This window comes from Pogona vitticeps, chromosome 2 (genome assembly GCF_051106095.1).
Source record: "Pogona vitticeps strain Pit_001003342236 chromosome 2, PviZW2.1, whole genome shotgun sequence".
Classification (NCBI taxonomy): domain Eukaryota; kingdom Metazoa; phylum Chordata; class Lepidosauria; order Squamata; family Agamidae; genus Pogona; species Pogona vitticeps.
Window position 1 is genome coordinate 15,554,229 of NC_135784.1, and position 15,649 is coordinate 15,569,877.

The 15,649-nt window shown below is 44.2% G+C and overlaps 2 protein-coding genes across 2 annotated transcripts in view; both read left to right on the forward strand.

Annotated features, from left to right (window-relative positions):
* The window catches only part of LOC110091353 (uncharacterized), a 25,769-nt gene extending 15,520 nt beyond the window's left edge, over positions 1 to 10,249 (forward strand). Inside the window, exon 5 of the mRNA XM_078388003.1 lies at positions 6,049 to 10,249. Coding sequence (XP_078244129.1) covers positions 6,049 to 7,278 — 1,230 coding nt within the window. The 3' untranslated portion in view covers positions 7,279 to 10,249. The remainder of the gene's footprint in view (positions 1 to 6,048) is intronic.
* A 1,146-nt stretch (positions 10,250 to 11,395) lies between these two features.
* LOC110091345 (uncharacterized) overlaps positions 11,396 to 15,649 on the forward strand; it is a 37,537-nt gene continuing 33,283 nt past the window's right edge. Inside the window, exons 1-2 of the mRNA XM_078386793.1 lie at positions 11,396 to 15,238; positions 15,379 to 15,490. Of these exons, the coding sequence (XP_078242919.1) occupies positions 14,774 to 15,238; positions 15,379 to 15,490 (577 nt within the window). The 5' untranslated portion in view covers positions 11,396 to 14,773. The remainder of the gene's footprint in view (positions 15,239 to 15,378; positions 15,491 to 15,649) is intronic.

The following is a 15,649-nucleotide window of genomic DNA, read 5'->3' on the forward strand; positions in this document are numbered from 1 at the left end:
GGTATTGCACAACGTGGGAAGGAGGGGAAAGAGAAGAAAGAGGAAATTCCCTTAAATGCTCTTGGCCAGATGTGAAGTCCAACCTCTCTAGTTTCAAGTTCCTTCCAAGATGGAGTCGGGCAACCTTTTTAGAGCAGGCTGGAGGTTTCCCGTCAGGATGTAAGATTTTATTGTCTTTTTCCGCTAGACAAAGGGATGACCAGTCCCCTCAATGTCTCTGCCCTCCCTTGCCTTTTAGCATGCAAGTTGCTTCTGCCGGGCTGGGAACATTGAGCCAGGCATCTATGGGGATCAGATCCTTCTGGATTTGATTTGGGTAAAATCGGTTATAAACTGGTTCACGTTTGCATAGTGGGGTGCTAACGGACGGTGTTGGGTTGGCCAGGCCTTTGTGGGAGACCTATGTAGAGGAAACAATAAGGGCTGTTGTTAGGGGATGCTAAAAAGATAGATGCATAATTTAAGCTGGGTGAAATTGTTAAGCTTTTCCGACCCACCACAGTCCATAATTTGCCCTTTCCCAAGATGACATCGTTAGCATCAGATCCCTCTTTTTTTTAAAAAAAAATTGCAGCACAAGGCAGTTTCTGGAAATCAAAATATGTCTGTTAGTTGCAGGAATTCGACCTTCATTACAGTTATCCTCTGTATTGCTGTGTTCTGGTGGGTTACAACTGTGTAGAATTGTGCTTCCCGTACTATAAATAAAAAATAGGCACACTGGAAACATAGGAGGTTACAATATTAAAGCATTGTTACAAGTTACCCTATTCAAAAAAAAAACTGCACCAAATTGAAATAATGTAAAAGCCATTCAGAGGCACAGGAAGAGAAAATGTGTGGCAGCTACTGTTAGAAGATCAGTAATCAGGCAATGTCAAAGATGCCTTGGAGATTTTTCCAAAATAAAAAACATTCTGATTTCCTCAAAGGCTTTTCACGCCCGGGATCTGATGGTTGTTGTGGGTTTTTCGGGCTCTTTGGCCATGTTCTGAAGTTTGTTCTTCCTGATGTTTCGCCAGTCTCTCTGGCCGGCATCTTCAGAGGACTGGAGTAGGAACTCTGTCCATGCTCTGTTGTGAGAGGGCCGGCATGCAATGACTCATCTTCAATTATGATGTGCTGAGAACAGCTTCTTTGAGACCCGATGACTCTGGAATGGCCCAGAAGGCTGATTGGGTTTCCTGGACATTTATTTGTTTGTATGTTTATTAAATTTATACCCCGCCTATCTAAATGCATGTCTACTCTGGGCGGCTAACAATAAAAATAGAATAAAAACAATATAATAAAGTAAAAAAAAACCACAGTAGTAATGTGGCACAAGATGGGGAAAAGAAAAGAAAAATTCAAGTGATGGCAGGAGGGAAAGCCTACCTAAAGAGCCAGGTCTTAAAAACACCCAGCGAGGGAGCCAGACAGATCTCTTACAAAGTTGAGAGGCCACTGCCGAGAAGGCCCGGTTTCTTGTTCTTTCTCTCTGGGCCTTCCTTGGCGTTAGGTCCCTCAGCCGCCCTTCCTGGCTAGAACGAGGGGTTCGGGTAGATCTAGGTGGGAGGAGGCGTTCCACTAAATATCGAGGTCCTAAACCGTTTAGGGCTTTTTATGTCATCATTAACACTTTGAAATCAATGCGGAAATGCACGGGCAGCCAATGCAAGGGAGGCAGAGTGGGGGAAATATGCTGATATTTTCTCGTCTCTCTAAGAAGTCTGGCTGCCGCATTCTGCACCATTTGAAGCTTCTGCATCCATCTCAAAGGTAGCCCCACGTGGACATTCCCTTATGTCTGCATCATCTTGTTTCCATCAAAGTTGCTCCCTAAGGCATCTATGATTTACCTGCTTAAATATATTAAGTGTTGTCCTGGTTATGCAAATGTTTTCTGTTCACAGGTAACACGTTTGGTTTCTGGTGAGCTTTGAGGAAGCGGTTGTGTCTTTCTCTACGGAATAGTGAGATCCGGACCAAGAGAAGTCATGGAGGAAAATTTGGTGACTGTGTTTTCATTGGGTAAGGTTCACTCCCTCTGTCTCAATCTCTCTTTCTCTTGTGATCAGTTAATTTTTTGTCTGTTAAAAGGAAACTTATCAATGCGGTGCATAAGTATACTAAAATATCAGTGTTAGTAATGCCTTCGTTTAGGTGCCCGGTGTGGTAGAATAGGTAGTAGGTAGAATAATGGACTAGGACTTGGGAGATCTGTGTTTGATTTAAAACCCTACAAGATGCCCTCCCCAAGCACCTCGTGACACAAAATTCTCAAAGACGTTTCCCCTGACTCCTCTACAAGCCCTGCAAGTTTAGTGAAGATTGGGTTTCAGACATCCATGTTATACACCCACAAAGCTGGTGTCGTTCCCCCCGCCGGAAATTGCACAGATGGCTTGGTGAAATCCAATCTTCACCAAACTTGGAGGAATTGTAGAGGAGAGTCAGTAGAAGCTTTTCTGTAATTTTGGTGTCTCTAGGGTGCCTGGGGAAAATTTTCTTGGAGGCACTCAAGACATCTGAAAACCAATCTTCACCAAACTTGGAGATCTGTAGAGGAGAGTCAGAGGAAGCTTCTCTGCAATTTTGGTGTATTTATGTGCCGGAAGGGTGGTGCATTTTACAGCCAAATGAATTAAAAATTGCTAAAAATTTGTTGATTCATATTCAGGGCATTGATTTGTACAAAGATGAATTGATGAATTAGTGATTTTTTTTGAACAAAGTTCATAATTTTTCATGCCCATCTCTAGTTAATTTTAAGTGTGAAATCAAATAATCATATTCAGTCATATCAAAGTTAATGGTATAAGAACAGTGGTGCCTTGACTTATGAATGCCTTGACCAATGAACACTTTGACTTACAAACAGTTCCATTCACATAATTTTGCATTGACTTGCGAATGGAGCTTTGACTTACGAACTCAAAAAGGCAGGGGGAAAGGGTGGGAAATTCAAATAGCTAGCTGTAGGGTGCAACGAGGCTGCTTCTTTGTAGCTCTTTCGCTCCGGTGGTTAGGCTGCCTACTAAGGTAAGGTGCTGCTTTATACTTTTTAAAAACTGTTCTGGGTATTTTTGCAGTGTGGTTTTTGGCCAGGGGGGGTTATGTTTCTGTGCTGTGATGGGTCTTGAGGGGTTTGTTTTTTGTTTTTCCCCCATCCCATTTCTGATGGGGTTTGGTTGCTTTTTTGAGTGTTTTTCCCCCATTTCTGATGGGTCTTGGGGCAGTTGCTTCCTTTTTTGGGTCCCCCCCCCATTTTCAATGTGTCTTGCATGCTTCCCTTGCTTTTTTGCTTTGTTCTCTTTGCATTTCTGATCTGCTCCGTTTGTTTTCTGTGCTTTTGCAATGGTTCCTGCAGGCTTCCCTTGCAAATCATAAAAGTTTTTGCAAGGGTCTGTGCTGGCTTGGTTTAAAATGTGTGGGTTTAGCAGGTGTTTTAGACTCCAAACTCTCTCCCTCCCCCATTGTCTTCTCTCTCTCTGTCTCCCACCCTTCCTGCCCCCTTTTAACCTAAGTCATCTTAAGTTTTAAAAAAATTCTCCCCCTAGTGGTATAGGACGGATTAACCGGTTTTGCATTAGTTCCTATGGGAACGAATGCTTTGACTTGCAAACTGTGCCTTGGCATAAGAACAAAAAACAGCCAGAACAGATTAATCAGGTTTCAATGTATTCCTATGGGAAATACTGCCTTGATTTATGAACTTTTTGACTTGCGAACATCTCGGATGGATTAAGTTCATAAGTCAAGGCACCACTGTACTTTAAATGCTTCACGTCTCTTCAGAGAATTGGAAGAAAACACCATTGTTTTGCTTACAGTGAAGTAAGTCATCCTAGATATCCGTGTCATAGACAGTTTACTCTTCCCGGGTAGACAAAGAATATTCAGACAACACAAGCTTTATTATTCTACATTGCTTTTCTAGGCTTAAAAAATTCAAAAGTCTTGAAAATGTAGATTCTGAAAAATCTCAGGCATAATACTTAAAAAACTCTTCTTATAGCTATGAGCAAAGCTGCAGGTACAGATGATTAACCAAAAATCCATTTGGGTCATTTGTGAAAAGTTGCAGATAAAGCAATAATCAAAATTCTTCAAACTAGGGAAAGTTGCAGGCAGTTCATTCAGAGGCAAAATATAAATGGCAGGCAGCACTTAAGTCATGTTACAATCATTTTTCAAAAATTCAGGAGCATACATTCTAAAAATACAGGAATTCATAGGCTTGAAAGGCACAATGAAAAAGCAGAGAATATGTCTCTTAAAATATCTTAAAAGAGAAAAAGTAAAATATACCCCTTAGCCCTTTAGCATATTCGGACACACATGGAAAATACTCCTTTAAGTGCTTACCCACCCATTTGCCAATTAGAACTTATGAGAGGAAATCCTTAATTTCCTTTTCTGTCTCTGTGTTGCTGCTTCCCATAGGCTACCAATTCACTACCAGACTAATTTCACTCCATACGAAAACATTACCTAATTTTTTTAAGGGAGTCTCTACTGCTTTTATTAGCCTAGCAAAAAGCTACGGAAGCAAGTCATTGTTTGTTTTGACTTTTCCCCTTAAACATCTGTTGTAATACACTGGTTCCATAGTACAGTGGTACCTCACTAAATGATGAATCCGCATAACGATGACTTTTTGAGATCGCTATAGCAATTTGCAAAACAGTCATTCCAATGGGCGATTTTTGCTTGATGACAATTTGGTCCGTGCTTCGCCAACCGTTTGTTCGCAAAATGATGATTTCTACAGCTGATCAGTGGCTCCGCAAAATGTCTGCCCTGTGTTTTCTGGACCCATGCTTCGCAGGACAGCCATTTTTACAGCTGATCAGCGCTTCACAAAATGGCTGCCCTATGGGCGATCTTCGCAAGACGACGAGGTATTTTCCCCATTGGAATGCATTTAACGGGTTTCAATGCATTCCAATGGGGAATGGTTTTCACATGACGATGATTTTGCCAAACAGTGATTTCTATGGGACTGATTATCATAGTCATGTGGCGCACCACTGTAATCTCCTTAGATATGACTTTGCCAGGTGAGCAGACTGCTTATGAAGGAAAATGAGAGGTATTGATTATCACGGTATCCTAGGAATATTACAGCCTATGGCTGTTTTTACTTTCTTGTCAGTATTTACATGCCCATGCTCAAGTATTAGCTTGCTAGGGAAGAGAACCTGGAGGATATCAAGTTAATTACTTGTAAGGCAATGTTATTTTACATTAATTTCCTTTTCTCTGTGATGGCTTCGGACGGAGAGCTAGCGGATTGTCTTGCAGTGCTGTTAAACCTCATTTTCTTAAGCACAATTACATATTCAAGACTGAAATTTCTACATTTTCCTTCATTTTTTTAGTACTCTCTCAATACCACATTTCAAGCTTTGTCATTTCTTCCTTCCAGGAGAAGATGGGCAGGAAAGTGAAAAGGAAGATGAACCGGAACGGGCTGTTTTGTTGGAAGGAGCCATCCGGGAACAGAAGGGAGAGCAGCAGACAAAGTCTGAAGCAGAAGAGGAGACGAGGCAGGAGGCCTCTACATCTCAAGAAGGGGTGAACTGTGAAGACCCAGCCCCAGAAATGGTACATGAAGCCAATGGATTATTCGTCTGCTTTGTGTGTGGGAAAATCTTCAGTTGTAACGCAAGCCTTGATCTCCACCAGAAATCCCACACAGAAGAAAAACCTTTTGAGTGCACCGAGTGTGGGAAAACCTTCAGGTTTAAGAAATGCCTGATTTCCCATCAAAGAATTCATACTGGGGAGAAACCGTTTCAGTGCTTTGATTGTGGGAAGAGCTTCATTCGCTCCTCACATCTTACAAACCACCAAAGAATCCATACGGGGGAGAAACCCTTTCCGTGCCTAGAGTGCGGGAAAAGGTTTGCCCGGCATGATTATCTCACGATCCATCAACGGACACACACGAGCGAGAAGCCATTCAAATGCATGGACTGTGGGAAAGGATTCAATGAGATGATACACCTGATTTACCATCAAGCGACTCACACAAGGGAGGAATCCTTTACTTGCTTGGAGTGTGGGAAGAGCTTCAACTGGAGGTCAGAACTTATCTCGCACCAAAGAATCCATACTGGGGAGAAGCCGTTTGAGTGCCCCGATTGTGGGAAAAGCTTCTGTTGGAGGTCGCAACTGACATCGCACCAAAGAATTCATACGGGAGAGAAGCCGTTCAAGTGCTCCGAGTGTGGAAAGAGCTTCAGTCAGAGCTCAACTCTGATGACACACGAAAGAATTCATCGAGGGGAGAAGCCGTTCAAGTGCTTGGAATGTGGGAAAAGGTTCAATCACAGCTCAAACCTGATGTCCCACCAAAGAACCCACACCGGCCTGAAACCGTTCACATGCTTGGAATGTGGAAAGAGTTTTAGTCAGAACTCGACTCTTATGTTGCACCAAAGAATCCACACTGGCGAGAAGCCGTATTCGTGCCTGGAATGTGGAAAGAGCTTCAGTATGAAAAAAGGCCTGATATGCCATCAAAGAAGCCACACCGGAGAGAAACCATACGATTGCTTGGTATGCGGAAAGCGCTTCAGTCAGTCTTCACACCTGAAGTCTCACCAAATAATTCATACGGGGGAGACGCCCTACAAATGCCTGCAGTGTGGGAAAAGCTTCAGTCGGAGCTCCATCCTCACTAGACATCAAGTTATTCACACAGGCGAAAAACCGTACAAATGCCCGGATTGTGGAAAGTGTTTTACTGAGAAAGGAAACCTCGTGATGCATCGAAAGAAACACTCAGCTTGTGGAAGTAGCTGTGGTCAGAATTCACACCCAGGAACTCATACAGGAGAGAAATCGTTTCAGTGTTTGGAATGTGGGAAAAATTTCAGTCGGAAGATCCACCTCACTAACCATCAAGCGGTGCACACGGGAGAAAGACCGTTTCAGTGCCCCGAGTGTGGGAAAAGCTTCAGTCGGTCCTCACAACTGATAACTCACAGGCGAATTCACACTGGGGAGAAGCCGTATCAGTGCTTGGAGTGCGGAAAGAGCTTTAGTCATTCTACATACCTTATGAACCACCAAAGAATCCACACAGGGGAGAAACCATTTTCATGCTTGGTGTGTGGAAAAAGTTTTGCTCGGAAGGATTATCTCACTTCGCATCAAAGAACCCACACGGGGGAGAAACCGTTCCAGTGCTTGGAGTGTGGGAACAGATTTGTTAGAAAAGATTACCTTCTTTCTCATCAAAAGATTCATAAGAAGGTGGAGGAGGTTGTTAAAATTGTCGAATGAGGGCAGACCTTCATAGAGGACAGAGGGTTGAGTTGATGCCCAAGAACTCACATGAGTTTGGATACTTGCATAACTAACCAGGATGAGTTTTTGTCTGTGAGAAAGCTGGCAGAGATTTTTTAACTGATAATTAGATCTCACTTTATAGAAACTGCTGGGATTCATCACCTCTCGAAACAGTATTAGCTTGTAAGGAAATGGCTAGTCAACTGGAGCTGAAAAGACTTGGTAGATAATTAATACTTTGGGTATGGAAGTATCTAAGAATTAATTTGCATATTAAATGGAAAACAAACTGATGTACCCTGTCACTTTCTCAATTAGCTGCAATTAGTTGTGGTAAACTAAACATCACTTACATGGATAGTGAAGGGATTCCAGATAAGTTGTTGGCAGTAACATCTGGATAATTCTGAGAAGGAAATGCTCAGCAAAAAGCAGTCTCTAGTTATGCCTGTGGAAGGCCGATGGTGTGACTTCCAGCGGATTCTCTCGGGGGAATTAATGAGTCTCCACTTGGATTTTTAGGTATGCACCGACCCTTCAGACTGACACATGCCCAAAAATCAAAGCAGGGATTTGCTAATTGCCACCAAGAAAATACTATGGTTTAACATCATTTGCGTTCCATAGATGTAACTGTTCCACAGGATGAGGGTTTCAGAGTTTATCCAAACAATGCTTGAACATAGAACTTTATTGTATGAGGGGGTGCTGATAAGTATTGAGCTTTTCCCAGAAAAAAATTAAGCTAGGAAGCTGTAACTGCCACAAGAGTCTACATATTCCCCCAGGTGGTCAACGCACTTGCGACATATGTCCTGCAGCTTCTTACGTCCCTGCAGGTAAAATTCTTCCGACTGCTGGTGTAACCACTCCTTTGCAGCATTAGTTGCCTCCGGAACACTCCCAAATCGCCGTCCCTTTAGGTGTTTTTTGAGTTTGGGGAACAGATAATAGTCAGAAGGAGCCAGATCGGGAGAATAGGGTGGATGAGGCATCACTTGAATGCCTAAGGATGTCAGTTTTGCCATTGTTTCACCTGCAGTGTGTGACGAGGCATTGTCATGCAATACGATGACACCTTTGGAGAGCTTTCCTCGACGTTTTTCCTTGATGTTTTGCCTCAACTTAGTCAATAAAGCACAGTAATATTTTGCATTGATGGTTGAACCCTGTTGGAGCTGGTCCACCAGCAGAACTCCCTTCTTATCCCCAAAAAACTGTTGCCATTTGCTTCTGTACCGACCTTTGCACTCGGAACTTCTCTGGCCCGGGGGAACCATTGTGCCTCCATTCCTTAGACTGTTCCTTTGTCTCAGGATCATAACAGTAAATCCATGTCTCATCACCAGTTACCAGTTTGCCCAGGAAATCTGACTCATTTCTTGCAAAATGTTCCAAAACAGCCACCGATGACTCCACACGTTTCCTCTTTTGTTTGGTTGTCAAAAGTTTGGGCATTCACTTTGCTGCCAGTTTTTTTCATTTCCAAGTTGTTGTGGATAATGGCACCCACTCTCTCACGTGATATTCTCAGATATATAGCAATACTTTTGGCTGATATTCGGCAGTCCTCCATGATCATGTCATGGATGGCTTTCACATTTGCAGGCACAGAGACAGAAACAGGCCTTCTGCTGGGTTTCTCACTTTCAACACTGAAATGGCCAGTTTTAAAATTGACAACCCAACGTTTAACTATTGCATATGAAGGGCCACTGTCACCCATAGTTTGTGACATTTATTCATGGATCTGCTTCGCATTTTTCCCTTGGAGAAACAGGAACTTGATTATGGTCCTATGCTCTTCTACATTGAACTTTTCTGGAGGTGCTGCCATGTTCACTTTGGAGCTGAAAATGAAAGATAAATTAAAATCATAGTTGATTTTTAAAGAGACGTGGTGGTGCTGTGGGTTAAACCTCAGAAGCCTCTGTGCTGTAAGGTCTGTAGATCTTCAGCTGTAAGATCGAATCCACGTGACGGAGTGAAAACCCGTTGCTTGTCCCAGCTCCCGCCAACCTAGCGGTTTGAAAGCATGCAAATGCGAGTAGATAAATAGGGACCACCTCGGTGGGAAGGTAACAGAGTTCCGTGTCTAAGTCGCACTGGCCACGTGACCACGGAAGATTGTCTTCAGATAAACGCTGGCTCTATGGCTTGGAAACAGGGATGAGCACCACCCCCTAGAGTTGGACACGACTGGACAAAAATTGTCAAGGGGAGGCTTTACCTAGTTGATTTTTGTACCATTGAATACAGACAAATTGGCCAATACACCCTGCAGTTTAGAGCTTCCTAGCTCAATTTTTTCTGAGAAAGGCTCAATACTTATCAGCACCCCCTCGTATTTTAAAATTAAAAACAAGTCTTCTGCTTTTAAATTGAAAGTTGATAATGAATGGGTAAAAATGCTGAATAATGTGTAAACATCACCTCATATATAGATTTAGGTTTCAGGAACACATTTAGAGTTGTTTTCTTAGATATATGACTCGTAATTGTCTCTATCCTGCCTTATTCCTTTTTTTTCCTTCCATTGATCCACCAGTAAAGGTGGTATTTTTTCCCTGTTACCTGGTTACCGTGGTGTATTTTCTCTCTCCCATTGTGGAAAATTCTCGTTTTCCTCTCTTGCCCATCCAGAAGAGTATGACTTTAAACTAACCTAAGCAAAGTTAAGTTGATGGGAAACTGCTGCTGAAGTACAAGTCATCCGCTCGGCAGACAAAGCGCATAAATGAAAGAGACTTGAGTTCTTATGGCCAAGCAAATACGAAGAAGAAACGAGAGAGTCCATGTGAAGGACCGAAGATACAAACCAGAGGAAAAGAATTAAGTGGAATTGGATGTGGGGGGGGAAATAAGTGAATACTGTTGAATACATCATCTTACACATCAGAATAATGTTGTGATCAGAACAGTGTGTCTGGACCTCTTTCGTGAATAAACTATACATGATCTGTCAGTAATTTGCAGTTAGTTCCCTGGGATTTCCAAGTCTCATCAGCTGAGCATCAGTAACAAGGGCTGTCATCATCATGTTCTAAAATTAGGCTGCTGAGGCAGAAAATTTTATTTTAAAAATAGGCAGAGTGATCTATTTGTCACTCTCCTGCCAATTCTACACATAAAAAAAATGATATAACCAAGAATCCTGTCAGACAGCTCAGTGAGCGTCGTGTTGATGGTGTCATTTTCAGTGACCAAATACTACTTAAAGGCCTCCTTTGGTGGTTTTGGGGTGCACATTACTTGGTTGCATTGTGTACAAATGGTAGTCTCCCCAAAATTACCTTTCATCATCAGCAATTTGCCTTTAATATTGGGGGACTTGCCCCGATTATGATGATGTCAGCCCTGTCGCATATGTGGAGCTGTACAACAGGATTTTGGCCATAACGGGTGAAACTTTGTGGGCTTTCTAACTGCTGGTCCCAAGCAGAGTGGATGTAAACAGGAATTATTTAAGTAATTTGACTTCAGCAATTTTTAAAGGCTTTATGCTAACTGATGTTAGCAATAAGGATCGTGTTAGGCTTTTTGATCACTCATAATAAATCAATGTAAATTAATGTAAACATGGTGTATACATCCGGGGGAGATAAAAATATTGTTCAGTAAAAAAGAATAATAATATTTTTGCTGAAATAGTTATTCCTAGCATTCAGTTTGCCCTCCTCTCTTTAAACAGAAGGGCTACCTTGAGTCTGTGGGAGCGGTCAACTCTAGTTTTTGAAGTGCCCCGAATCCCTATTGTGTTTTCGTCCGCAGGATTGGTTTGCAGGAATTCGCCCAAATGCTGAACCTGTTTTGAGGACGAGGCTTTGTATAGTTCTTCCAGAGTTGCATATAGACCTTGGATGGCCATTTCCAAAAGAGCAATGGGTAGCTTAATCGAGATCTCTAAAGCTTTTGAAAGGATTTTTTAAAAAGGATTTTCATGGAGAGGTAAAGGTAAAGATTTCCCTTGACAATTTTTGTCCAGTTGTGTTCGACTCTAGGGGGCAGTGCTCATCCATGTTTCCAAGCCATAGAGCCAGCGTTTTGTCTGAAGACAATCTTCCGTGGTCACATGGCCACGATCTTACAACTGTTTGGTCTTCTGACCCTGCAGCACAGGCTTCTGCGGTTTAGCCCGCAGCGCCACCACGTCCCTTTCATGGAGAAGGGGGTGAATTTCCAGAGTGGTCCCAAAAGATTTAAAAAGAAAGAACCCAGGGAAGAAACCCATTTTTATCCTTGGTGTGTGGGGAAAAATGCAGTTGGAGGACACAATTCATGTGTCATCAAGCAATTTCAGGACACCACTTTAGTTTGGGAGCTGATTTAGCTGCCACTGAAGTGGGATCTGGACTGAGAGGTTTGTTGTAATGGGTAAAAATAAGCGAACCAAGAAATCATGATAAATTTGGAAGAAATGAGAATCCGTTCATTGACTAAAGGTGGGGTGGAGTCTTTCCGAATTAGCGACTCCTATTAATGTTCCATAGCAGAGTAAATAAGAAAATTAGGAGTTCATGTCACAATAAGCATGTTCCCTGTAAATCAATAGCAAGCATTTAGAGGGAGAAAGATGCCCTAGAAAATATGCTTTACATTTTTTATTTATTTGTTTAAATTTGTATCCCACCCATTTAGTGGACAAGCCACTACTTTGGGTGGCTTCCAGAAAATAATAAAAATATACAACTTTTTTTTTTTTAAATGAACATATAAAAACAGACTCCTTTGGTGAACTATGGCACTGGCATAAACTTGCTACCAAATTAATATTACAAAGGGGTGATCTTTGTAAAGGCCTGGGTAAAAGCTAGGTTTTTGCTTGCTTGTGGAATCCGCTTGGGAGGGTAGGGGCACCTCTACAGGAATAGGGTTCCAGAGTAGGGGGGCCACTCCCGAGAAGGCCTGGCCTCTAGTTGACAACTTCTGGGACACTTTGGGAGTGGATAACTGCAACATCAAGGATTGGGAAGTGCGGGAGGGATGGGAGGATGATCTGAGAGGAGAGATGCTTTGACAGGTAGTTCTAAACCAAAAAGGGCTTTATACATTAACATCGGTACCTTGAATTTGGCCCGGAAGCATACTGGCAGCCAGTGGAGGCAGGCGAGGACGGGTGAAATATGGTCACATTTCTATGAATCAGTGACCAGCCTGGCTGCTGCATTTTTACACCTGCTGTAGCTTCTGAACTGCCTTCAAGGGCAGCCCCACAAAGAGGCATATTGCAACAGTCAATCCTTGAGATGACCGATGCATGAATCTGTGTTATTAGGGACTTTCTGTCTGTTTAGTTCTCCTTAAGGCTTCCACTAAGACCTCTCAAACAGACGCCTGGAAGACTGTAACCTGACCTAGGTATCTGCAGCAGACCCGGCTTTTAAAGGCTGACACCCTTTTCAGGACTGGTCAACGTTTGCATAAGGGGGAATAGGGTCTCACTGGCACGGAAGGAGTCATTTGTGGAGGAACCAACATGAAGGTCCAGGGCAGCTGTTTGGGGGGGGTACTTATGGGGTGGTGTAAAGCAGTGGTCCTCAACCTTGGGCCTCCAGATGTTCTTGGACTACAACTCCCAGAAGCCTTCACCACCACCTCTTGCTGGCCAGGATTTCTTGGAGTTGAAGTCCAAGAACATCTGGAGGCCCAAGGTTGAGGACCACTGGTGTAAAGCAATGATTCCCAAGTTTGGGTCCCCAGATGTTCTTGGACTACAACTCCCAGAAATCCTGGCCGGCACAGCTAATGGTGAAGGCTTCTGGGAGTTTTAGTCCCAAGAACATCTGGGGACCCAAGGTGGAGCACCACTGGTCTAAAGGGAGTTGATGGAGGTGTGGAGATGCTGTGATGCCCCTATGGCACTTCTGAATGGGATAATCATGGCTGTGGATTGCCCCGATCCCCCACTGCTAAGAAGTATTGCTGGAACTTCCTTGACTTTCATGGTGGCCTTTGCAAGGGGCTCTTTCTCTGGTAAGGTTCACAAGATCCAAGTTGACTCTTCTCTGTTATGCACCTTAGCTATGTGCTTGCACAATGTCTCTGTGTGCAGTTGCCACGATCCATTGTGGGTTGCACGTGCACCAGGTGACCTCTCAAGAGTCGAGACAGTACATTCAGCTGTCGCCGCCTTCCAGTTCAGACCTTGGAAGCAAAAAAGGACCCTTAAGACAGATTCCCCAAAAGAAAACAGACTCCTGTGCAAAATCAAGGAGCCATTGGATCCTGTCATTAGCACAGGTTTACTCGAAAGTAAACCCCGTGGCGGAGCCCCAAAGAGCAGCCGTCCAAGGAAGAAAGGATGCTACGTGTCGTTCTAAGAGTTAAACCGAAAGAGATGCGATTCCTAGAGAGGAGCGAAGTTTGGTGGGGAATTGAAGGCGGAGCTGCAGAGAGGGTGCCAATCACAGGCTCTTCCCTCCCCTTCCTCCTAGAGAGAGAGAGAGAGAGAGAGAGAGAGAGAGAGAGAGAGATGGGGGGGTCTCATCCCCTCGTCAGGCAGGAAGGGGCGGGGAAGAGCCTGTGATTGGCAAGCGGAGGCTGGTGAACCAATGTCTATGGGGCAGACCTAGGTTTTCTGCTTCCAAGAAGGGAAAGCCTGAAAGAGGAGAGAGAGAACTAGCCCAGCCTTGAGGAGCCCAGTTTCCTGGGGAAAAGGGGGGGGGAGGAGCCTCTTGTCTTTCTGACCCACTGGGGAAGCATATGAGTCCCCCCCATTGTGCACATCTGGATGTAAGGAGGTCCATAAAGCATCTGGAATGGGAGGGGCGCAGCTCTGAGAAGGGAAGGCGAGCAAGACCCATTCCTCCCTATTTTCTCCCCCCCTCACACCCTGCAAATGTTAATTACGGTCATATGTTTGCTGAGTAAAAAGTTTTGAACTAGTTAACCTGATGAAGAGTTCTGTGGATCTCCAAAGCTTGCACCCTTGGGTGGCGTTTTAGGTTTCTAACCCGCTAGCCTGATGAAGAGTTCTGGAAAGCTCAACGGCTTGCACAATTTAGTCGCAGCTCAGTTGTTCCCCGGAAAGATGTCTGATTGCAGATTCTGTTTGTTTCCCGAACGAACGCTTACTTCAGTTTTTGTACAATGGCTTCAAAAGCAAATCACAGGCTTACAATCTAGTAGGAGTGCTAAATAGTGAAAAGGTTGTGTGTGGGGGGGTTACTCAAAGGAAAGCAAAGAGATTTTTTCTTTCTTTGGAGAGAGGAAGAAGAAAAGGAAGGAATGTTGCTTTGTACACCTGTTGCCAAATAGTATAAGATCCCTGCACGGAGTTCCTCTTGTTTTCTTTGATTTTTCTTCTCTGGAGAGAAAGGTGCAAGGGTGGAGCCTGGTTGTAAAATGTCCATCTGAGGCTGGCATGTTTTTATAATAGTTGTGTAACAGAATGCCTTCTTCACTTTGCAGGCTTGGTATCCCCAGATGCTCGGCCTGCTGTTCCTGTAGACAGAATCTCTCTCGAAACAGGTAGACTCGTCCTTCGGCCATGTTGGAGACTTCCTTGGATTATAGATCAAAGATGGGCAAGAGAGATTTGGCAAGCCTGCAAGCAAAAAGGGGTTCCGGCACCCTCCTTGGGAGAAGTGGGGGATTCTGGGAGGGAACTCGGCAGCTGCTCCAGAGCATGTGCCCTCCTGGCTCAGACATCCAGTGCCAGCGCTTCAGGCGGTTTTCCTACGAGGAAGCGGAAGGGCCCCGAGAAGCTTGCAGCCGACTCCACTGTCTCTGCCGTCGGTGGCTGAAGCCAGAAAGGCACACCAAGGCTCAGATCCTGGATCTGGTGATCCTGGAGCAGTTCCTCACCATCCTTCCCCCGGCGATGTCCAGCTGGGTGAGGGAATGTGGAGCAGAGACCAGTTCCCAGGCGGTGGCCCTGGCCGAAGGCTTCCTCCTGAGCCAGGCCGAGGAGAAGAGGCAGGAAGAGCTCGAACAGAAGGAGAAAGAACAGCAGGTGAGAGCACCTGATCTTGGTTGCTTCAGAAAGCTGTGAATAATTTTGAACTGAGGAGGATCCACCTTGACCTTCTCCTGTTTGATTCCTTTTCTAATCAGTTTCTTTCCTTGTGTTTCTCGCTGCTTCTGCCGCTATAGGACGTGTACCTTAAAGAGATCCCTGAGGTGGAGAAAAATCCATCAGAGTCGGGTGAGAAACCGCAGTCCAGGTGGACCACACGGGATGGGGATCGAAGGTCCATTTCAATGGGTGAGGATCAGGAGGGCCTTTCCTTGTTTGGGCCGCTCCGCTGGCCCATGCCTGAATTACTGAAGGACTTTTAACATTTTGACGTGGTGGCGCTGCGGGCTAAACCGCAGAAGCCTTTGTGTGCTGCAGGGTCAGAAGACCAGCAGTCGTAAGATCGAA